Source organism: Rattus rattus, chromosome 1 (genome assembly GCF_011064425.1).
Source record: "Rattus rattus isolate New Zealand chromosome 1, Rrattus_CSIRO_v1, whole genome shotgun sequence".
Taxonomy (NCBI): Eukaryota; Metazoa; Chordata; class Mammalia; order Rodentia; family Muridae; genus Rattus; species Rattus rattus.
In genome coordinates this window covers 155204275-155227931 of record NC_046154.1, presented here as the reverse complement: position 1 = coordinate 155227931, position 23657 = coordinate 155204275, and the positions used below count along the sequence as shown (strand labels likewise).

General features: G+C 51.2%; 1 protein-coding gene and 1 pseudogene across 2 annotated transcripts; both read left to right on the top strand.

The window, feature by feature from the left end:
* Positions 1-9363: 9363 nt before the first annotated feature.
* LOC116889870 lies at positions 9364-9746 on the top strand (annotated as a pseudogene).
* A 10086-nt stretch (positions 9747-19832) lies between these two features.
* Madcam1 (mucosal vascular addressin cell adhesion molecule 1) lies at positions 19833-23497 on the top strand. 2 transcript variants are annotated; one of them, XM_032908707.1, is made up of 5 exons: positions 19833-19894; positions 20135-20401; positions 20656-20982; positions 21660-22064; positions 23195-23497. In XM_032908707.1, exons 1-5 carry the CDS (start codon positions 19840-19842, stop codon positions 23323-23325), a joined length of 1185 nt encoding a protein of 394 aa, XP_032764598.1. In that variant the 5' UTR covers positions 19833-19839; the 3' UTR covers positions 23326-23497. The 2 variants fall into 2 exon arrangements, with proteins under 2 accessions (XP_032764598.1, XP_032764606.1); XM_032908715.1 differs by lacking the exon at positions 21660-22064 and having other exon boundaries at positions 19840-19894.
* The last annotated feature ends 160 nt before the right edge of the window (positions 23498-23657 follow it).

Genomic DNA, 23657 nt, shown 5'->3' with positions numbered 1-23657 from the left:
CAGAGCCTCGGGTAGGCTCCCGCGTCCTGCTACTCTGGTACCACAAACCAGGCACTGTCCCCAATCCTCACAGCTCAGCCGGTGTTGGCAGAAGCTTGGCCTCACCACACCCTCCCCACCACACAGACAGCCCCTTGTCCCTAAGCAAGGATCTCAGGGCCTGGCCAGAGCTAGGCTGGTCGGCCGGACGCTGGCCTGGAAGTAGAGCTGAGATCAAGTGTCAGCCAGGTGGCTGGATGGTCCAGGAAAGACTCCAGTGTCAGCCGAACAGGTCCCCAGGGAGTCGGCTGAGCTGGGCCACAGGGCCAGAGCAGGCCCTAGGGACCCAGGACTGCAAACAGGACACCCAAAGGAACATGGATGAGGGGAGCAAAGCCTCATTTCCACAGACCACAGGGTTGTGGACAGCATGTCCCCAGCTCAGCCTGGCGTTCATTAGAACCGGCTCTCCTTCATTCATCAGCTACCGCGTACCGAGGAGCACCTGATGTGTCCCAGACTCTGTTCAGGGTGGTGTGAATAGAACAGGAACAGACTGGGAAAGGGAGGGAGGGAGTTCTTGGGGTGCACAGAGAAGCTAAACAATAAAGGTAACAGACAGATTGTTCTGGTATGAGCCACGCTGACAAGGAAGACCTGTGAGGGTAAGAGACCAGCTCTGCAAAGGTCCTGAGGCAGAGCTGAGGACAGAGCAGGCCTGTGTTTTCACCTCTGCCAAAGGCCACCATGGCGTCCCCAGCAGAGAGTACTGGGAAGGTCAGCAGAGTGAAACTCAGATGTTTCTCCCAGTTTGTTTCTACACTGCTGGGCATTTTTTTAATGTAGTGACTTGGGGATGGGGCGGGGTGGGGGGGGTTGCTTTGTACCGTTCTGTTTTGTTTGAGTCAGACTCAAAGTAGCCCAGGTTGATCTTGAACTCCTGACCCTCCTGCCTCTGCCTTCCCAGTGCTAGGACTGCATTCAAGAGGTGACCGAGAACTACCTTCTTCTTCAGTCACAGACAATGGAGACTCACATGATTAAGATTCTTAGAGTCCACAGAAACATGCCAAAAGGCCTGAGCCCTGGGCTCTCCAACAAATTTCACGTCAGCCATTTTGGATTCTTTTTTTTTTTTGGTTCTTTTTTTTCGAGCTGGGGATCGAACCCAGGGGCCTTATGCGCTTCCCTAGGCAAGCGCCTCTACCACTGAGCCAAATCCCCAACCCTTTTTTTTTTTTTTTTTAAAGGATTTATTTACTGTTTTATGTAAGTACACTGTACACTGTTGCTGTCTTTAGACACACCAGAAGAGGGCATCAGATCTCATTACAGATGGTTGTGAGCCACTGAGTGGTTGTTGGGAATTGAACTCAGGACCTCTGGAAGAGCAATCAGAGCTCTTAACCACTAAGCCCTCTCTCCAGCCCACCATTTTGGATTCTAGCCCCTGACTCCTATGGGTCCCTGAAGCCGGGGTCCAGGAGTCTCAGAGGAGCCCACAAGCCCAACATGCATGTCCTTGTCCTCTTGACCTACTCTGTTCAGCTCCACCCTTGGCCACATGGGATTAGATGGCTGATCCTGGACCCCACCACCACCACCACCACCCAATGCTTCAACCCCAGGTCCTCACAACGTTAAGGATTCCTTGGTCACACAACCAGTTAAAGTGGCTCACAGCTCACTGCTTGGTTACCTGGACCCTCCAGCTCCCATCATGCAATGCTCTCTGTTCTAGACCATAGCAGCCTGGGCAGCAAGGAGTAAGGACCTGCTTGTCCTGTGCTCAGGCAAATACACTCATGTCTTTCTACAACGTCAGAAGGTACCAAATAACAATAAATTCACAATGTCCAATGATTTCAGTGACAGCAACTTATGATACATCCCGCCAACCTCAGAAGCCTAGCAGGGGCTAACCAGGTACTGTTTGTTCCGATCAGAATTACTGGCGAGTGCACCTACGTGTCCATACACGGTCTACAGAACAGATTCAAGCTAAAGAGGCTGCCACATAGTTCAAGAGGTTTGGGGAGCTGAGAACGAGTCTGCATGGGGAAGATAATGAACCAGGCAGGGCCAGTTTGGGGCTGCTGGGGTCAGAGTTGGAGGGTGAAGCTGCTCCCTTCCGCCCGCCACAAGGTGAAAGACCAATAAAGTGGAAACTTCTGGTTTCCTTGGAAAGTCAGTTGCGTCAGACGGTGTTTTGCTGGGGCAAGCACGTGAAGGAGTGTTTTCCTGAAGCAGACACAGATGGAAGGATGTTCTGCTAAAGCAAGCACGTGAAAGGACACTTGATGAAGGAGTCTTTGCTAGCGACAAGCATGGATTGGTTCGCCTTACATTGCGTAGCTGAGCTCCATTTGTCGTGACTAACACCACCTAGAGACACCACCTCTGGTGGCTGGTGGACTAGAAGGGAGGTTAAAGCATTTAAGAACTGTTATTAAAAATAGGATTGAGAAAATTTTAAGCTACAAATCCAGCTGGGTCTGAAGTAGGGAAATGGAGGTTCAAATATTGGACCAGATAGGCAAACAAGTGGATTGGCAACCAATGTAATAGGCAGTGTCAGAGAGGGGAACGGAACTGAGCCCGTGTGCCAAGGAGAGTTAGGAAGTCCCCAGCTTGCTGGTCCTTGACACACACACCAGGCATCCGAGTTGGTGTGGGGCCATGACCCCACAGTATCCGTCAGTTATGGCATTCTTATGGGACCCTTTGTCAGATGTGTCTGGTAAATTCTTGGTCCTGTTTTCTCTGGTGTGATTTTGAAATGTCCACATATGCCCCACAGTCTCACCTCGATAAACACCGAGTGGCTCCCTTTCAAGTACCAGAAATATGCCATGCCAACCATGTATCGCACACACAGCTGGTGCGGCATCTGGGTCCACCCAGCGGCTGTGGTCATTCCTCTCCCTCAGAATGAGGTCAAAGCCTGCTTGATGACGGCAGAGTCACCCAGAGCGGCGCACAGTCCTGAAGTCTGAAATTTATACAGGCAGCCTTATCTCTTCCTGTTTTAGCTGACACAGGGACCTGGGTTTTTGGTTTGGTTTGGTTTGGTTTGGTTTGGATTTTTAGATTTGTTTATTATGTATACAATGTTCTGCCTGCATGTATGTCTGCGGAGCCGGAAGAGGGCATCAGATCCCATCACAGATGGTTGTGAGCTACCATGTGGTTGCTGGGATTTGAACTCAGGACCTCTAGAAGAGCAGCCAGTGCTCTTAACCACTGAGCTATCTCTCCAGCCCAAGACCTGTATTTTTTTTTTCTTTTCTTTTTTTTCAGAGCTGGGGACCGAACCCAGGGCCTTGTGCTTGCTAGGCAAGCGCTCTACCACTGAGCTAAATCCCCAACCCTAAGACCTGTATTTTTATTAACCAGCTACAAGCCTAAACTGGGCAGGTTGTGAGCTGTTCTAAGCCTTTGGGCTGCTAATAACTTGATAAATGGCTCATTACTGGCCATCTGGCCTCACTGACTCTCTCACCCAGGGGTCAGTCTGTCCATGGGTGTCCTTAAGGCTGCTCTCTCATGGTGACCTCTTAGTGAGTCCCTTGGCAACCTGCTCATTGAGACTCCTCCCAGACCCTCATCCTGACCACATCTTCACTTTCTTCCTCATAATCCTTTTTCCAATACTTTCTTCCTCTCTCCCTGGGACTCCTGGCTGGGATCAGAGTTCAGTCTTCCTCTCCCCTCTGTCCAATCATAGGCTTCTCAGCTGTTTATTAACCAATTAGAGATCATTGGAGAACATTTCTTATACAGCACAGATACAGGAAATGGTTCAATAACCATGACAACATTAACATCCAGACTGTAACCAGATCTCCCACCCATCACAGAAATCAGCATCTGAGATGGACAAGGACGCGGTGGTGCACTTTTTAAATCCAGGCACTCGGGAGGCAGGGACAGTTGGATCTCTGAGTTCAAGGCCAGCCTGGTCTACAAAGCCAGGGCTGGATACACTGAAAAACTGTCTTAAAGAGAAAAAGACGGGGTTGGGGATTTGGCTCAGTGGTAGAGCGCTTGCCTAGGAAGCGCAAGGTCCTGGGTTCAGTCCCCAGACCCAAAAAAAAAAAGAAAAAAAAAAGAGACAAAGACAAAGAGACAGGGAGACAGAAACAGAGAGACAGAGACAGAGACAAAGAGACAGGGAGACAGGGAGACAGAGACAGACAGAGACAGGGCGACAGAGACAGATAGAGACAGAGACAGGGAGACAGAGAGAGAGAGAATATTCAGCATCTGAATATACAGTGCACAAGACCAACCCCCAACACAGTCTCAGGGAAATCATACTGTCTTATACAATATGGAGTAACTTAGGATAGGGCACAGCCTGAACCCAGCCCCATTTCACCTCCTTACAGCCAAAGCCCTACACTGACCAAAACCAATGTACAGGAAGATACAACCCCTCAGCCATAGACTCAGAGCCAGGCAGAGAGAGGGTATCAGGCCTGAAAAGGTCTCTCAAGCCCATCCAAGTCCATTTCCTGAGCCGGTGCCACCAGACAGCCCCGGAAGCTTTGAGGCTGGTGGATTGTTGAGCCCATGGCATGGAACTCACTGGTGCCCTCTGGTGGATGAAAGGAGAACAGGCCCTAGCTAGTCTGCCCACTCTGAAGCTGTACTAGAAAGATGAGAACAAGAGGTGAAGACAGATAAAATCAGATAAAAAGGACGGATAAGTGGAAGACGGTGGAGGATGGTGGGGGATGGTGGGGGATAATGGAGGATAGTGGAGGATGGTGGAGGATGGTGGGCAATGGTTGAGGATGGTGGTGGGTGCTGGGGGATGGCGGGGGATGGTCAGCAATGGTTGAGGGTAGCCAGAGGCTGTATGAAGAGCTTGGAGATCATGGGAGTATGGTGGCAACTCAGAGCACTGTTGATGGGCTCTCATCCTGTGTTTGATAACATCGGCATGGCTTCCCTTTCTCTCTGCTCTCATAGGCTTTGCTCACCCTGTTGAGTATCTTATACATGTCTCCCTCAGAGGCCTTTTCTTAAGCTATGCTTCTGCCATAGCAGCTGTGACGAGCCATTTAATGGCTTCATGCACACAGTTGTTTCCTCTGTCTCCCTGTGCCCAGATGGACGAAGAGCAGCTGGGGTAGACCAGTTCCCCCGGAGACTTTGTAGACAGCCCATGCCTCATCTACATGCCTCTTGTCCCTGAGCCCGAGGCACCATTCTCTCAGAACCAGAATCTGTCTGATTCGTCTTCCTTCTCAAAACAGTGGTGGGGGTCTCAGGTCAAAGGCTTCCAGGGAAGGGGACCCCCCAGAGCATCTGGCTATGTGCAGCCTGATGGGGAGGGGTACATCGTTGGAGACCCGTTCTAATGTTGTGATTCCATCGGTAATCTATATGTGCAAGTGCTGAAGGTCCTCGTCCCCAATAGGTTTTTGATCGATCAATAAAGATGCCAGTGGCCAATGACTGGGCAAAGGGAGACAGGGTGGGACCCTTAGAGATGCTTAGGCTAGGATGCAGGGGGTAGGGGGGTGAGGAACCATGAAGCGCTGGCAGACGGACGGACATAGGAGCTGTGGAAGAGAAAGCCAACCAGCCACGTGAGAAATCATGTGGGTGGTCATTGTCCACTTCCCACACAGGATTGGGCCTGGGGTAGCAGGGGAAGGTTTAGAAGTGCCTGACCTGGGGTTGGGGATTTAGCTCAGTGGTAGAGCACTTGCCTAGCAAGCGCAAGGCCCTGGGTTCGGTCCCCAGCTCCAAAAAATAAAGAGCACTGGCTGCTCTTCCAGAGGTCCTGAGTTCAAATCCCAGCAACCACATGGTGGCTCACAACCATCTGTAATGGGATCTGATGTCCTCTTCTGGTGTGTCTGAAGACAGCGACAATGTACTCACATATATAAAATAAATAAATCTTAAAAAAAAAAAAAAAAGCCTACATCCGATCCAGTCTCTCTCTGTCTTGTGCATCACATGTAGGCTCTCAGCTACTTCTCCTACCATGACTGCCTCCCTGCTGCCAAGCTCCCTGCCACGATGGTAATGGGCTCATGACACTGCGAGTCAGCCACCAATTAAGGCTTTCTTTTGTAAGTTGCCTCGTTCATGCAGTCTCTTCACAGCAGTAGAATAATGACTGAGACAGAAGTTGGTACCAGAAGTGGGGTATTGCTGTGACGAGCCTGATCATGTTATTTGTTGGTAGAGTGTGAACTTTGGGACACTGTATAGTGTCCAGTTGAATGCTCTGAGTAGGAGATTGAACAACAGGAATGCTAAGAGCACCATGGCAGGGAGGCTCAGAGGGGAACAATATCAGTGGCCAAGTCAGAGACCATTCTTTTGATATTTTAGCAAAGAATGTGGCTGTTTTCTGGCCTTTCGCTAAAAATAAAACCTACCTGATACTGAACTGAAGAGTTTTGGATCAGTGTTGTTGGTAGAGGAGAGGTTTCAGGACAGCCTGGTATTGGCTGGAATACGTGGGTTTTAGTGATCACTCTTATGCAGATCTGCAGTGAAAAGGAGCAAGCAAGGAAGAAATTAACGGAAATGTACAGGTTGAGGAGAAAGAGAGCATCCGGGTGTAATGTTGAGGACAAGCCTGCTAAACAGAATAAAGAAAGTGGTATCCTCTGGGCAAGACCCCACCCAGCTAATCCCACAACCCTGAAAAAAGAGTATGCAAATGTAATTCAATGCGGTGAGCTGGTTTAGCCTGAATTGAAGTGGAAACTTCTGGTTTCTTTGGAAAGTCAGTTGTGTCCAACGACGGTGTTTTGCTGGGTCAAGCACGAAGGAGTGTTTTCCTGAAGCAGACACAGGCGAAAGGATGTTTTGCTAGAGCAAGTACCTGTGATGGAGGAGTCTTCACTAAGGACACACATGTATTGGCTCCCCTTCCGTGCGTTGTTAAGCTCCATTTACCATGACTCCATAGAGACAGATTTACCAAAAAAACTCCCGGCGGTGTGGTGGCGGTTTCTTGCAGCTTCCACAGACTCCGGCCAATTGACAGAGCGGTGTCAGGTGACACAGACTCATGTGGCTGAGTGTCTTCGGTTCTGTTGTTTCTGTGTCCCTGCCTTGTGAGGACCACGGCAGCTCAGAAGATGGCGTGTTTACAAGTGCCAGCTCACAGCCTGCCCGCCTGGACACCTGGAGCTGTCCTTACCTTCCTAGTACTGTTCATCTCGTCCTCTGTCCCCAGGCCAGGCCCGTTGGCTCGGCCTCCTCCCAGTTGCCTTCTAGCTTTATCCCATGGGAACCCTAACAAAGGAGACCTGTCCTGCCCGAGTTGGGCACCTGTACCTTCCCTCCCAGAAAGAGCTGCCATTCACGCAGATCAGAACTGGTTCTCGTGGTTTGGTGAGGGATCCGGCCTCCGGTTCAGAACATCCAGTTTTGGCAGAACAGGACGTGAACCTTTCAAGAAATGAAAGGCTCACGTGCTGAAAACCTGAAGAGGAATTCCAGCAGACTCAATTGTGCCCTTAAAAATCTTCCCTTCCTGGGGCCAGAGAGATGGCTCAGCGGTTAGGAGCACTGACTGCTCTTCCAGAGGTCCTGAGTTCAAATCCCAGCAACCACATGGTGGCTCACAACCATCTGTAATGAATCTGATGCCCTCTTCTGGTGTGTCTGAAGACAGTTACAGTGTACTCGTATAAATAAAATAAATAAAATCTTAAAAAAAAAAAAAAAAAAACTTTCCTTCCCTCTCTGGCAGCCCCTCCAGTTTCCTGCTCTTCCAGAACACAGCAGAAATCCAGCCTGCATAACCCTGGTCCTAGCCTTGCCTTCTTCCTGGTGAACTTCTTCTTTCCTCCCACAAGCGCCCACAAGTATCTACTTGTCTGTTCCCATATGAAGGACCTTCCTGACCCCAGTCTACCTTACAGCTCACCTCGTTCTGAGTCACCCAAGCTTAGCCTAAGAACCTAATCGAGCACAGGCCAGATCACAGCTCCTGTGTTCCGGCTGGAATCACGCTGTGCCTTATGCCCCCAAGAGAGCCCTGAGTTCCAGCATGGGAGGTGGTGGACACTTTAAGGACTGGGCCTAGGCAGAGGTCCTAAAGTAACTGATACTGGGCTCTTAAAAGGGCTGTGGGACTCCTGTCTCCTCCTCGCTCTCTGTTTTGGTCTTGTTTTGTTTTTGAGATAAGGTCTTTATGATTTTGCTTTATTTTGTGTTTGTTTGTTTAGGGAGAAAGGTGGTTTACAACAGTGCTTCTTTGTCCTGGAACTCATTTTGTAGACCCGGCTAGCCTCAAACTCAGATATTCCCCATCATCTGCTTCCCGAGTGCTGAGATCAAAGGCATGTGCCCCCATACCCTACTGACAGTGTCTTGTGATTAAGCCCAGGTCAGGCTCAACTTTAATTCTCCTGCCTCAGCCCGCTGAGCCCTGGGATGACAGATGCGTACTGGTATTCCCAGCTCTCACTTTTTTTGTTTCTTGGCAGAGAAGTGAATAGGATGCTCCCCTACGCATATCCTGCTTCACCTCAAACGCATTGACCGCGATCTGAATTCCCAAAGCCGTGAGTCAAAATAAGTTACTTCCCAGGGCTGGAGAGATGGCTCAGTGGTTAAGAGCACTGACTGCTCTTCCAGAGGTCCTGAGTTCAAATCCCAGCAACCACATGGTGGCTCACAACCATCTGTAATGAGATCTGATGCCCTCTCCTGGTGTGTCTGACAGTGGGTATGATAAATAAATAAATCTTTTTTTTTTTTTTTTTTTGGGGCGGGGGCCTAACCCCGGGCCCTTGGCTTTGTTGGGAAAGGCCTTTCCCCCGGGGCTAAACCCCCAACCCCCAAATAAATCTTTAAAAAAAAAAAAAAAAAGTCACTTTCCAGGAGTTACAGAAATAGAAAATAGACTCCTCCCGGCTCAGATTCCTCTCACAGAACCAAAGCTCCAGGACGAAGGGAGCACTCAGAGATAGAGCTTCTGCCTAAAAATCCTCCAATGAGGAGCTGGACGCGTGGCTCAGGGTGGATCCCTGCCTAGAATCCCCCAGTGAAAGGCAGGGGGCGTGGTAAGAGTGGAGTCCCTCCTTAGAATCCCCAAGTGAGGGATGGGGTGTGGAAGGATAGCAGAGTGTTTCCGTGTTTTCCCACGACACACACACAGCACACACACACACACACACACACACACACACACACACACACACACACACACACACACACACACACATCGCACACGATATCCCTCAGTTAATCCCGGGCGCCTCCCTGCCACTTCTTTGTGCACAGAACCCAAGTTCCTTGGGCCAGGAGTCCTGTGGTACTTAGAACCACATATATATAGTATCACTCAAAAAATTCGTACTGGCCCTTTCCCCTGGCTGGCAGCTCGGGGGCCGCACGATGCCTGGACTTACAGTAAAAGACGTTAACCTGCAGGAGTTCGTCAGAGCTCTGGCAGCCTTCCTCAAAAAGCTCAAAGTCCCCGAATGGGTGGACACAGTCAAGCTGGCCAAACATAAAGAGCTCGGCCTGTGTGATGAAAAGTGGTTCTACACACGAGCTGCTTCCACAGGCGCGGCAAGCAAGACCAAGATCTACGGAGGTGTCAGGCCCAGCCACTTCAGCAGAGGCTCTAAGGGTGTGGCCCGCGGGCTCCTCCAAGTCCTGGAGGGACTGAAAATGATGAAAAAGGACCAAGATGGCGGCCGTAAGCTAACACCTCAGGGACAGAGAGATCTGGAAGGATCGCTGGACAGGTGGCAACTGCCAATGAGAAGCATTAGAACAAAGGATTCTGGGTTAATAAATTGCCTCATTCATAAATAAATAAATAAGTAAGTAAATAAATAAATAAATTTGTATTGAGTTACTAATGGCCCCTTACCCTAGTAACTGCTCTCATTCTTCAGGTCCGCAGGGCTCTGCCACAAATTATAAACAGGACCCCAGCGTCCAGTCCCGCCATATCTGTTTCCAACACACCCGACAAACCTTAAACAAGACATTGCCTTCGCAATGGTCTACACATGCAGAATCAGAGATGAAGGCAGAAGTATTGAGTTAGAGACCAGTCTGGGCTACAAAGTGAGCCCCTGGCCAGCCTGGGTTATAAAATTCAATAAGTGAAACATATTTCCCCAGCATCTTCATCCCAAGGAAGAGAGGCACTTGACTCCATCATGGCAACAAGATCTGTTGCTTAGCAACCGTGTCATCATAATCTTAGCCCCTAGTAACAGGACCATAACGTTGGTAACAGAACCCTGACACAAGGAAATTGAACCTGTCTCCTAGCAACAGGCCCCCAGACCTAGCAACATGCAGCCAGCCCCTAGCAACAAGGCGTTAGACTGAGCAGCAGGTCTCCACTCTTGGCAACATGGTCCCTGCCCCACCCAGCAACAGGATCCCAACCTTGGTATCATGGTCCCAGACCTTAGTAACAGAATTCCAGCCTAGCAACCCAGCCCCAGCCCCTAGTAACAGGTTTCTAGCCTAACAACATCATCCCTGCCCCTAGCAACAGGGTCCCATCGTAGCAATACGGGCCCAACCAATAGTGCCAGCAGAGCCAAATCCTACAGAGATAACGCATATCCCTGCACAGGGAGACCAGAGTGCATCCCCAGTCTCTAGGCCCTCCATCCTGGCACTGACCAAAGCCTCCTAAGTGAGATTTGTGATTGATGGGGGGATGAGAACCACACTTCCCTCAGCTCCAAAGCCCCCTACAGCCCTAGTATCCTTGCCTGAGAGTGCTAAGGACTAAGCACTCAGGTGCCCAGCTTCCTAGCTTGGTGGGCTACAGACACAGCCCACTGCACGATGGGGATTGGGGTTCATCTAAGGGGATGACAGGAACCCAGAGAACTGTGGGCTTGGCTGAGAGCAGAAGGGAGGGCTAAGCTTGTGTGGACAAGACCGAACATGGAGAAGTGGGAGGGTGGGGAGAGCTAGAGAAAGGTGATCTCAGACAGTAGATGTGAGTCCATAAGTGTCATAGGTAAAAAGTCAAGGGGAAAAAATGTACAGAACGCACGAAACTCGAGAAGGATGACCAAAATGCGGATGCTTCTTCTTTTTTTTTTTTTTTTTTTTTGGTTCTTTTTTTTTTCGAGCTGGGGATCGAACCCAGGGCCTTGCGCTTCCTAGGCAAGCGCTCTACCACTGAGCTAAATCCCCAACCCCCGCTTCTTCTTTAAAAGGGAACAAGAATACCCTTGGCAGGGAATAGGGAGGCAAAGTTTAGAACAGAGGCAGAAGGAACACCCATTCAGAGCCTGCCCCACATGTGGCCCATACATAGACAGCCACCCAATTAGACAAGATGGATGAAGCAAAGAAGTGCAGGCCGACAGGAACTGGATGTAGATCTCTCCCGAGAGACACAGCCAGAATACAGCAAACACAGAGGCGTATGCCAGCAGCAAACCACTGAACTGAGATCAGGACCCCCGTTGAAGGAATCAGAAAAAGGACTGGAAGAGTTTGAAGGGGCTTGAGACCTCATATGAACAACAATGCCAAGCAACCAGAGCTTCCAGGGACTAAGCCACTACCTAAAGACTATACATGGACTGACCCTGGACTCTGACCTCATAGGTAGCAATGAATATCCTAGTAAGAGCACCAGTGGAAGGGGAAGCCCTGGGTCCTGCTAAGACTGAACCCCCAGTGAACCAGACTGTTGGGGGGAGGGCGGTAATGGAGGGAGGATGGGGAGGGAAACACCCATATAGAAGGGGAGGGGGAGGGTTTAGGGGGGATGTTGACCTGGAAACTGGGAAAGGGAATAACAATTGTAATGTAAATAAGAAATACCCAATTTAATAAAGAGGAGGAAAAAAAAGTCAAGGGAAAGGCCAAGTGTTGGTGAGTAGGATGAAATAGAAACTTAGTTCTTTGGAAAGTCAGTTATGTCAAATGATGTTTTGGGGCACACAGGTGAAAGGATGTTTTGCTATAGCAAAAATGTAGAAAGACCCCATGATGAAGATGTATAAATATGACCCCACAGACAGTGGAAGACGGGCACTGAGCCATAGTTTGGTTTGCTCTGCCTCACGATTCTTCACTAAAGACACGCATGCATTCGTTCACCTTACAGAGCGTTGTTGAGCTCAACCTGTGGTAACGCTGCCATTGGGAGAAACTCATCCAAGAACTGCTCGAGAGGTCCCTGCAGCAGCTTGCTGCTTCTGCCGCCTCCCCTCAGACCAGATGGTGAGCCTTGAGGTTCCTTCAGGATTGAACTGTGGCTGCCGGTTCGTGCCTGGTGTCTGCCTGCCTAGAGGACTGGTCTTCAGCTGCTGGGTCGTATTTGGTGTTTGCTGCAGGACTGAACTGCTGCCCAAGAAGATCCTACTCACCCCAAAATAACTACTGCTGGACAGGTCCACTCCCCCTCATATCCTAGTAACTTTTCTTCTTTTCTTTTCTTTTATTTTGTTGTATGTGAGTACATTGTAGCTGTCTTCAGACACACCAGAAGAGGGCATCAGATCCCATTACAGATGGTTGTGAGCTACCATGTGGTTGCTGGGAATTGAACTCAGGACCTCTGGAAGAGCAGTCAGTGCTCTAACCACTGAGCCATCTCTCCAGCCTCCCCTAATAACTTTTCTCTTCCACTACCTCTACTGAGTAGTGGGTTAGAGGAGAGGTTGAACCCTTATTAAAAGTAGTTTGCGGGGGTTGGGGATTTAGCTCAGTGGTAGAGCACTTGCCTAGCAAGCACAAGGCCCTGGGTTCGGTCCCCAGCTCCGAAAAAAAAAAAAAGTATGCTGCAGTGGGGCAAGAAGGGGAGGGCTCAGAGTTGGTGGCCAGATGTAGCTGGAAGCCAGAAACTGCACCTCCTCTTTAAGGTTAAGGCTGGAGAGGAGTTAGTGTGGGTTTAGGGTTGAGGTGAGGGTAGGGTTGGGTTTGGGGCTGAGGTAGAAGGTTAGGATTGCATCAGGGCTAAATATTTTTATATTTAAAAATTATATTTAAAAATTAAAAATTTTTATATTTAAAAGCCTTTGCTTTGTGCTCCCAGATCCTGATAAACCTGCTCATTCCTGCATCTGACTATCAGCCTGCAAGGTCCCTGAAGTGAGAACTGTAATTTTAGTTTTTTCAAAACCTATATTTAATGATGGCTCTTAAATGCTTTAACCTCCCTTGTAGCCCACCAACCACCAGAGGAAGTGAGAAAGAAAGGATACGGGGCAGAGTGGGGGGTGGGCCTATTTAGAAAGATTCTTTGGAGCAGCTCTGGTCTGTGTTGTCTGGAAATCAGCAGGTTCAGTTCACAGGTTAGCAGGTAGTAGCATCGCAATCTGCTTGCAAACACCTCACAGACGCACTAGCAGTCCAGTTCCATAGAGTCGGATTAGCAGCAGCAGCAGTGACATGACCTAGCAGAGACAGCCAGGCTTCAGTTTCAGCTCAAGTCAGCAGAGGGACCAGGGCCAACATGAACACCAGGCGAAGTTCTCAGCTGCACCTCTTTTTCTGGGAAGCAAAGATCAGCAAAGACTTGAGACCAACAAGCATTGCACAGCTAGCTCTGTCAGCAAGCCGAGCTCTGTCTCCCTCTCTCCGTCCAGTCCTATTTATACCATCTAAACATCGCGTGTCCTCCACATATCTTGCCTCAGGATCTGTATTCAATCAGCCCAAGTCTGTGGAATCCCGATAAATGCAGCTTAAGTATGTAATATAAGTATGGACCAATACATGCCTGTCGTTAGCAAAGAATCCTTCACCACATGTTCTTTCACGTGCTTGCTTTAGCAGAACATCTTCTCTCCTGTTTCTGCTTCTGCCTCACGAGTCTGCCTTAGCCTTTCACACCTGTGTCCACTTCAAAATGTTCTTCATGTGTTTGCCCCAGCAAAACACCACCCAACTGACTTTCCAAAGTTTCCACTTCAAACCTCTGGTTTCTTTGGAAAGTCGGTTACATCAAAGAATGTTTTTCTGAAGCAGACACAGATGAAAAGATGTTTTGCTAAAGCAAACACGTAAAAGACACGTGATGTTAAGGAGGATCCAACAGACAGTGGACAACACTGGATGGTATTGGTATGCCCTACCATTCCTTAATAGTCATTGTTTTTCAAAACTTCATAGAAATGCAGCAAAAAACTTCTGAGGCTGGAGAGATTGCTTAGAGGTTAAGAGCACTGAATGCTCTTCCAGAGGCCCTGAGTTCAATTCCCACAACCACATGATGGCTCACAACCATCTGTGATGGGATCTGATGCCCTCTTCTGGTGTGTCTGATGATAGCTACAATGTATCCATATGAAATAAATAAGTCTTTTTTTTATTTTTATTTTTATTTTTTTCGGAACTGGGGACCGAACCCAGGGCCTTGCGTTTGCTAGGCAAGCGCTCTACCACTGAGCTAAATCCCCAACCCCATAAATAAGTCTTTAAAAAGAAACTTATAAAAAGTAGGGTTTGAAAGAATTAAACCTATAGGTCCCCCACAGTACTGGACCAGCCAGGGTCACTGGAAGGTATCCTCAAGAGGGGAGTCATCATGTTGTCCACTGGCTTAACAATTAATAGGAGAACCGAGGTCAGGGCTCCAGGTTGTTCAATCTGGGCAGTTCTGGAAACTAGACCCTGCTCATGACCTCTGACCCAGACCCCCAGCCTGCCTGTTGCAGCTGGCGCCTCTCCTGAGCGCAAAGGCAGAAACCACCAAACAGCCGTGACTGTAATGTGGCACTCTGGTCCTCCAGCGGTGTGAGGGGCCACCAGAAATTCTCTAGGCTCCCAGTCTCTCTGTTCAGCTTTCTCCTCAGAGAGCAATGTCCCCATGCGGGATGCTTTTTGTCTTGGACATCCGGCTGCCCTAATGGTCCCAGTCTCACCATCTGCCATGAAAAGGGGTGAGGGAAGTCTTGTACCCGCTCAGGCACGGGACAACAGCCAGGTCACCCTATCCCAGGCCAGTGGGTGTCGCTACGAGCCTGACCAGGACGCGGTGACACACTCAGCTTCCCAGACCCAGAGCAGCAGGTATCCATGGAGTCCTCACAGCCAGAATTCCAGCCTCCCTGAGCCTCTGTGATTCCTGACATCTCCAAATTCAGGCAATCCAAGGTCAGGCAGATGACATTCTCACGCCTATCCTCCAGACGGAAGGCAGCAGGCGGCATGAATATTTTCCTTTTTTAACCATTTGTTTCAATGTTGTGTGCATCGCTATTTTGCCTGCGTGTATGTCTTCCGTGTGAGGGTGTCGGGTCCCCTGAAACAGGAATCACAGATTGTAACTCGGTAACACGTGTGGGTGTCAGGAATTGAACCCAGGTCCTCTTGGAAGAGCAGCAGGTGCTCCTAACCGCTGAGCCACCTCTGTGAGCCAGCCAGCCCCAGCAGACCTCTCTTCATTGCTTGTGACCCGGCTTTGGGTCTGGCCCTGCCCATAAGGTCTCCCACCAGGCCCAGCACAACTTAAAAACAGGTGATTTCTGGAGCACAAAGGCCACGTGGATTGAAGGTGAGTGTCCCGCCATGGACGGTAGATAACCAGGTCTAGCCGTACCTCCTTGGGTGACCTGTATGGGAGGGAGTATGTTTGTGACTCTCCACAGCACAATGGGAATATGTCATTTTTTAAGTATTTATCTATTTTATACGTGGGTATTTTGACTGCATGTATATTTATGCACAGAATGCATGTGGTCCTCTGAAAGAGCTGTAAGTACTCTTATTGCTAAGCCCCCCTTTCTCCAGACCCTACTTATGTCTTGTTTTTTTAATATTTATTTATTTTTGGTTTTTCAGTCATGGCTTCTCTACATAACCCTGGCTATCCTAGAACTCACTATACAGACCAGGCTGGCCTTGAACTCACGTGCCTCTGCCTCCTGATGTGCTTCACTACATCCAGTCCTTTTTTTTTTTTTTTTTCCCTGTTTCCCTTGTGTGTTTGTATGTGTCTATGTAAATACAAATGACCTCACAGGCCAGAAAAGAATGGCAGATCTCCCTGGAACTGGACTTACAGGATATTGTGAGCTACCTGACCTTCGTAATAGGGTTCAGGTCCTCTGAAGAACAGCCAGTCCCCTTAACCACTGAGCAATCTCTCCACCCCCACTCCCACATCCTCTCCACCTGGCCCCACCCCACCTCCAAGCTCCACAGGGTCAGACTCTCAGACAGTCTCTTGCCACCATGTCCTCTGGGAACCGCACCCCCAGGAGTAGTGAGCACACAAAATTGACCACTGAGTGAGAGCGAGCACTGTTGGAGCAAAGCTACCTTCTGGAATCTTCCTCACACTGTGGGTAGGGGAGCCAGGATGTCAGGTCTCCTGAGAAGGGTGAACCTCTGTGGGGAGGGGGGCTTCCTGTGGAGCCAGGAGGACTTCCTCCTGGAAGGACAATGGCGGGAAGGGGGGTCGAGGACAGGAGGTGCCCCAGAGAACACGACAGAGTCCTGCTGGCTCTTGGCCCTGCTGGGGACAATTGCCCCTAGGTCACCAGCACTCCAGATCCTGTGCTCTCACTGTCTCTATGTCTCTCTGTCTCTGACTCTGTCTTGATCTTTGTATCTCTCTTCATGTCTCTGCCTTTGTACCTTTCTGTGTCTTTGATATGTGTCTGTCTCTATCTCCATCCCTCTCTGTCTCTCTGTCTTCCTCTCTCTGTCTCTGTCTCTGTCTCCCTCTCTGTCCCTTGCTGTCTCTGTCTCTCTATCTCTGTCCCTCTCTGCCCTTCTCTGTTTCTCTATCTCTGTCCCTCGCTGTCTCTGTCTCTCTATCTCTGTCCCTCTCTGTTTCTCTATCTCTGTCCCTCTCTGTCCCTCTCTGTTTCTCTATCTCTGTCCCTCTCTGTCCCTCTCTGTTTCTCTATCTCTGTCCCTCTCTATCTCTGTCCCTCTCTGCCCCTGTTTCTCTATCTCTGTCCCTCTCTGTCTCTCTCTCTCTCTGTCTCTCTCTCTCTCTCTGTCATATCTCTTGTCCCTCTCTGTTTCTCTTTCTCTGTCCCTCTCTGTCTCTCTGTCCCTGTCTGTCTGTCTGTCTCTCTCTGTCATATCTCTTGTCCCTCTCTGTCTCTGTGTCTCTGCCCCCCTTCCTCCAGCTCTGGCCTTCCCATGGCTTATCCCCCTCTGCACTATGGCTCCAGCTCTCCTCCCCACCATGAACAGGATGCCCCACTGTCTTGCAGGTGGAGTCAGGACTAAAAAGAGTGTCCCTTAAGACCTTCAAGGAAAGCAGGAACCACGCCTTCAGCCCTCACCGCCTTAGCCAGCCAGGCTCCTGCTGACCCTTCCCCACCTGGCCCTGGTAGAGCAGGAAGCTGGGTCAGGGGTGGGGAAGTAGCCCATTCACCAGGTTTGCTGCCCCCCACCCGGGTTAAGAGCCCAGCTTCCCGGGGAGGGCTCCTGTCTTGGAGTCACCTTCCTGCACAGCTTCCGGGCACTTGGGGCATGCTGGGCCAGGGGCGGGGGATGGGGCCCAGACAACCACAGCCCTGACTACACACACACACACACACACACACACACACACACACACACACCTGAGCCTGGTGTCCACTACTCTTTCCACACCTCAGTTTCCCCATTGTGATACCAGCCTCCACCTGCCACACCCTCTATCTGTTGTTTCTGTTGCTGAGATCAAACACCATGACCAAAAGCAACTTGAGGAGGAAAGTGTTTATTTCAACTTAACACATCCTGATCACAGCCCTTCATGAAGGGAGTCGGGAGCTGATGCAGAGGCCATGGAGGAGTGCTACCTACTGGCTTGCTTCACCGGCTTCCCTATAGCACCTAGGACTGCCAGCCCAGCACCGGTGCCAACCGCAGAAGGCTCACCACCCACATCAACCATTATTTAAACAGAACCCCAGGCCTGCCTGCAGACCAGACTGGAGGGAGCATGTTTTTCAGCCAACGTCCCTCCTCCCGAATGACCCTGCTTCTGTCCAGCAGCCAGCCCTAGGCGAGAGCGCTCCCCAGGCCTGAGTGGACATAGACTTACGTCCACAGCAGAGCAAAGCAGAGGCCAGAAATGGAAGCCGGGTCAGTCTTGGAGACAGGAGAGGGCAGAACGGTAGTGCAAAGGTACGGCTGCCTGAGGCAAGAACACAGGAACAAGCCTGCTTTCTCTGCAAGCCCCTGAAGCCTGGAGGTGTGGATTTGTAGCCTGTGCTCCTCAGTAAGGGTCTGGGCCGGGAGTGGGAGAGACCGTATGCTGATTCTGGAGGAGAGTGGGAGAGAACTCATAAGAATGTATGATATTCTCAGAACTCCACAGCGAGACCATCTATGGGTCCACACCTGCCACCCCCACCCCCCACCCCCACCCCCTCCCCGCCACCCCCACCACCCCCCACCCACCACCTCCCATCCCCCACACCACCACCACCACCACCTCACACACACCACCCCACACCCCCACACCACCACCCCACACCTATCCCCCATATCCACCCCCCACACCCGCACACCCACCCAAACCCATTGGGCCGGCAAACCGAGGAGCACTAGACAGCATTGCCCTGCGATGCTGATGTCAGGTGCTGGGCTTGAGCCATGAGCCAACTATGGTACACAGCTCAGGGGGTGGGAAATTTTAGTCTAAGGTGTGGCAGGTCAAAGCTGGAGTTCCCTGACTCCATTCACCACTGGAAAAACACGCAGAGGAGTCAGAAATGGAGAGTTGTGGGTCCCCAGGCTGGCAATGAGGAGCCTGGGGGGCTGGGGGCTCCCAAACCACTGTGTCTCGGGGAGTTAGGATCAGAATTGGGGGCCCACAGGCTGAGGATGATCCAGGGAAACTCACTGATGATCGTCCTTAGCAGCCGTTGTCTGGGAGTGTGGAGGGGCCTTCAGCAGGAGACTAAGGCTGTGGCTCTACAGACGAAGGCCTTCTCCATGCTCCCCACGGCGTTCTTGATGAAAGAACTTGGTTCCAAACTGTTTATTGATTGTGCATCATGGAAATGGGTGCTTACCACCTCCTCAGGGTAGACCAGAGATTAAACGCCTATTGCAGGGAGGAATGTCTGGAAAGGGAAGCCTATGGATTAAACCCTCAGGGCCTCGAGATACTTCATTAGCATGGAGAACTTCATTGGAAGCACGTTTTCCAGGCCAGGATTCTGACTGGGAACAGGCAGCTGCCTACTGTCTCAGGTGGGTGCCTGCGTGTCAGGGGCTCTGAACCCACTCAGTCTTACCAAGTTTCCTGGCAAGGTCCACCATCTCACAGGAATCTACCAAACTCAAGACTCCATATTGCAAGTCAAAGTGAGCCGGCCCCAGGTCCCAGGCTCTGCCAGGCCTGCAGTGAAAGGGTGAAGACTTAGGGGACAACTGGTGACTCATCCCAGACACACCACATGGAACTCAGGCCCCAGAAGAACTCCCACACTGGAGTACTTGGCCCCAGGAACCATACCCCCCCCGAACCCCCCTACCCCCTACCCTCGACAACCAGAAGCAGGCCAGGCCCCTATGCCACCCTCATGCGGCCATACATGGAGTGAAGGCACAGTTCTAGCCAGCTAGGCGGGCGGAGCAGCATAGGACTGGCAGGATTCCATGCACTTGACCCACCACGGTGACCCACCTCCAGCTTTTAGCTTCAGCCTTCCCGTCCATAGAGCTGGGGCCTGGAACCGTCCAAGACCTTCCCGGCCCATTTGTAATGACTGTTCCGGGTCCCTGCCTCACCTCTAGCCTCCTCTTCTCTGTCTCCTACGTAGTCGTAGTCGGGGTCGGGCTGGGAAAGCCCCCTGGGAAATCCCACGGAGCAGGCAGAAGGGGGAGGAGAGGCAGGGTCTCAGACAGTAGGAAGCTGCCAGCCCACTGTTATTTAAGCCGCTTCCCCTGACCGGTCAAAAGACAGAGAAAGGCATGGAGCCCATCCTGGCCCTCCTGCTGGCCCTGGGACCCTTCCAGCTCAGCAGAGGTAAGCAGGGATGTGGGGAGGAAAGAGGCTTCCAGACAAATAGATACAGGGGAAGAGATTTGGGGAGTGCTATGAAAATCCAGGGCTTTTGAGAGGCTGGTCTGGGGAAGTGGGGCTGTGGTTGTTCTCTAATCAAGGCCCTGGGGCAGAGGGCTGGAGCCCTGGGGTCTCAACCCAGGGTCGGGGCTGGAATCTGGGACCCTGCTACCCCAGCACAGCCTTAATACTCTTACTCCTCAGGCCAGTCCTTCCAGGTGAATCCTCCTGAGCCTGAGGTAGCTGTAGCCATGGGCACATCCCTCCAGATCAACTGCAGCATGTCCTGTGACAAGGATATAGCCCGGGTGCACTGGCATGGCCTGGACACCAACCTGGGCAATGTGCAGACCCTCCCAGGCAGCAGGGTCCTCTCCGTACGAGGCATGCTGTCAGACACGGGCACTCGTGTATGCGTGGGCTCCTGTGGGAGTCGAAGCTTTCAGCACTCTGTGAAGATCCTTGTGTATGGTGAGGCCGACTCTGCCTTTCTAGGTGCCATCTACCCCAGGGGAATCAGGACCTTGCACCATCCTAATGCTATCACCCACTAAGTCCCCTCGCTCCACTGCCTTCCCCACACTGTAGACCTTCAAGGCTGACCTACCCACCCTTCCTGTCCCAAACACCGGAGGCCATAGCTGCACTATCACTCCAAACTCACCTCCCCCTTAGCCCAGCCCTGACCTCCAAGCTCAGCCCCGGGCCCTGCTGTCGATCCACAGCCTTCCCAGACCAGCTGGAGGTAACCCCGGAGTTCCTTGTACCTGGACGGGACCAGGTAGTGTCCTGCACAGCCCACAACATCTGGCCTGCAGGCCCGGACAGTCTCTCCTTTGCCTTGCTCCAAGGAGAGCAGAGCCTGGAGGGTGCTCAGGCCCTGGAAACAGAGCAAGAGGAGGAGATGCAAGAGACTGAGGGCACTCCACTCTTCCAAGTGACACAACGCTGGTTGCTGCCCTCCCTGGGGACCCCCGCCCCTCCTGCCCTTTATTGCCAGGTCACCATGCAGCTGCCCAAACTGGTGCTGACACATAAAAGGAAGATTCCAGGTAAGGCCACTGAATCCTAACTGCCATGGCTCAGCAGCTCTGGAACTTAGACGACTGCCTGTCCCCACCGGTAGATCCCCAACAAAATTGTCCAATGTCCGTCCCACAAGGCAGCCAGAGAAAAGATTGTTTCAAAAGATACGGGCCTACTTCGTGCTAGCCCCAGAGTGATATTTCCATCATTTTCTGTTCACAAATTCTTGGCTTTGCCTAGCTGGGTGATGTCAGTGCACACCTTTAATCCCAGCACTCAGGAAACAGAGGCAGGAGGATCTCGAGTTTGAGGCCAGCCTGTTGTACAGAGTGAGTTCCATGACAGAAAGGGCTACACAGAGAAACCCTGTCTTGAAAGACCAAAGTAGGGGTTGGGGATTTAGCTCAGTGGTAGAGCGCTTGCCTAGGAAGCGCAAGGCCCTGGGTTCGGTCCCCAGCTCCGAAAAAAAGAACCAAAAAAAAAAAAAAAAGAAAGACCAAAGTAAATGAATAGTGGCCTTGTAGACTTACATAGGAGCCAGGACCCAGTAACTGTTCTGTGTCATCAGCTCCTGGTCCCAACTAGTATGGTGCCCCCTGTCTCTTGGGTGATGGGGGAGGGGTGTTGGATGGGTTCTGGACCAATACTGGGTTGCAGATGAGGAAAGCTGAGGCTACAGGAAGAACATTCATTCTGTTTGCAGTCCTACAGAGCCAGACCTCACCAGAGCCCCCCAGCACCACCTCTGCTAAGCCGTACATCCTGACCTCATCACATACTACTAAGGCAGTCTCCACTGGGCTCAGCAGTGTAGCCATGCCTTCTACCACTCTGAGCTCCGAGGGGCCCTGCTACCCCGAAATCCACCAGAACCCAGAGGCAGACTGGGAACTTCTCTGCGAAGCCTCCTGTGGGTCTGGAGTTACGGTGCATTGGACCCTGGCTCCTGGTGACCTGGCAGCCTACCGTAAGAGGGAAGCCGGGGCCCAGGCATGGCTAAGCATGCTGCCCCCGGGCCCCATTCCCGAGGGCTGGTTCCAGTGTCGCATGGACCCTGGCGGGCAGGTGACCAGTCTGTATGTTACTGGCCAGGTGACCCCAAACCCCTGTGAGTGCTGGGGCCCTGGGAGGGATGGACAAATGGGACTAAAACGCTAGTCAGGCAGGGTCTGTGCCATGCCTAGCCTCAGTTTCCCCTATGTTCAGTGTGCTTTCCTGACTGTGAAACCACTTAGAATTGATTTTAAAATGATAGCTGGGGCTGGAGCAGTGGGTGGCGCAGAAGTTAAGAGCACTTACTTGTCTTGCAGAGGACCTGGGTTCACTTCCCATATGGTGGTTCACAAACACCTGTAACTCCAGATCCGGGGAACACAACCTACACTTTTGGCCTCCAAGAGCACCACATGCATGTGATGCACATGTGTACATACACACTGAGAACTCCTACACATCAAAATAAGACAGTCACGTGTGCTGGTGCATGCCTTTAATCCCAGCACTCAGGAGGCAGTCAGGGGACTCATATCCACTTGTAAATCTAGTGCCCGGAAACTTGACGCCCTTCCCCTGACTTCCGAGGGTACCTGCATATATGTGGTGCACACATGCACACACACACAGACACACACACACACCACACACAAGCACACACAAGCACACACACCACACACACACACACACACACACACACACACACACACACACCACAAATAAACATTAAAAAATAAACCTTAAGCCAGGCGGTGCAGCAGCAGCACACACATTTAATCCCAGCTCTCAGAAGGCAGAGGCAGGCGATCTCTGAGTTCAAGGCCAGTCTGGTCTACAGAGCAAGTTTCAGGACAGTCAGCCAGGACTACATAGAAGATCCTTGTCTCAGAAAAGCAAAACAAAATAGACAAAAAAAAATAGAACTGTGCTGAGCATGATGGTGCACAGCTAGGACCTAAGTACTCGGGCCGTAGAAGCAAAAGGGTCAATGTCAGCCTAAGCTACAGAGTGAGACCCTAATTTAAAAACAAAAACTTCCCTTAAAGTATGTTTTCATTCTGTCAAACTTCCATGCTGTCACAGAATGCTTCCATGTGTCCGGTTGGGTGGCTGCTTTCTACCCAAGTAGAGGCTGGCTAGTTGAGAAGTCCACTTTTAAACAGTAAGGGCCTGTGTACAGTTCCTTCCCTTTGTGGAGCCCGCAGGCACTGTAACTGAGGACAGCCTTTCTTTCCACTCTCTCAGCCTCCATGGTCGCCCTGTGGATTGGCAGCTTGGTGCTGGGGCTGCTTGCACTCGCCTTCCTTGCCTACTGCCTGTGGAAACGCTACCGGCCAGGTCCTCTCCCAGACTCCAGCTCGTGTACGCTCCTATGAAGTTCCATTATGCCAGACTAAGGGAGGCAAAGGATTACCAGATGTAGGATTTGGGGCATCAAGATGATAGTGTGGCCCCTTTCCTTGGCGGTCAGCACATCGACAAGTTCCTCCCAACTACTGGACTTTCCTGCCCGCTGGCCCAGAGCTAAATAAAGGCCCCATATCTAGCCACTGGCATATTCATTCCTACTGTGAACAGAGAGGCTTTATGCATCTCCTAGCTCTTCACCCAGAGTCCCTGGAGTCAGGCACACACCCCAGTCGACCTTGGTAGGCCTGAGCAACAGGCAGGAGGATACTAGACAGGAAATGCCTGCACTTAACAAGAG

Bases quoted from the DNA above. Each gene is read 5' to 3' on its own strand.
- Madcam1 (XM_032908707.1), top strand. From the start codon at position 19,840: ATGGAGCCCATCCTGGCCCTCCTGCTGGCCCTGGGACCCTTCCAGCTC. The intron at 19,895-20,134 runs GTAAGCAGGGAT...CTTACTCCTCAG, and splicing joins ACCCTTCCAGCTCAGCAGAG to GCCAGTCCTTCCAGGTGAAT. The intron at 20,402-20,655 runs GTGAGGCCGACT...GTCGATCCACAG, and splicing joins TGTGAAGATCCTTGTGTATG to CCTTCCCAGACCAGCTGGAG.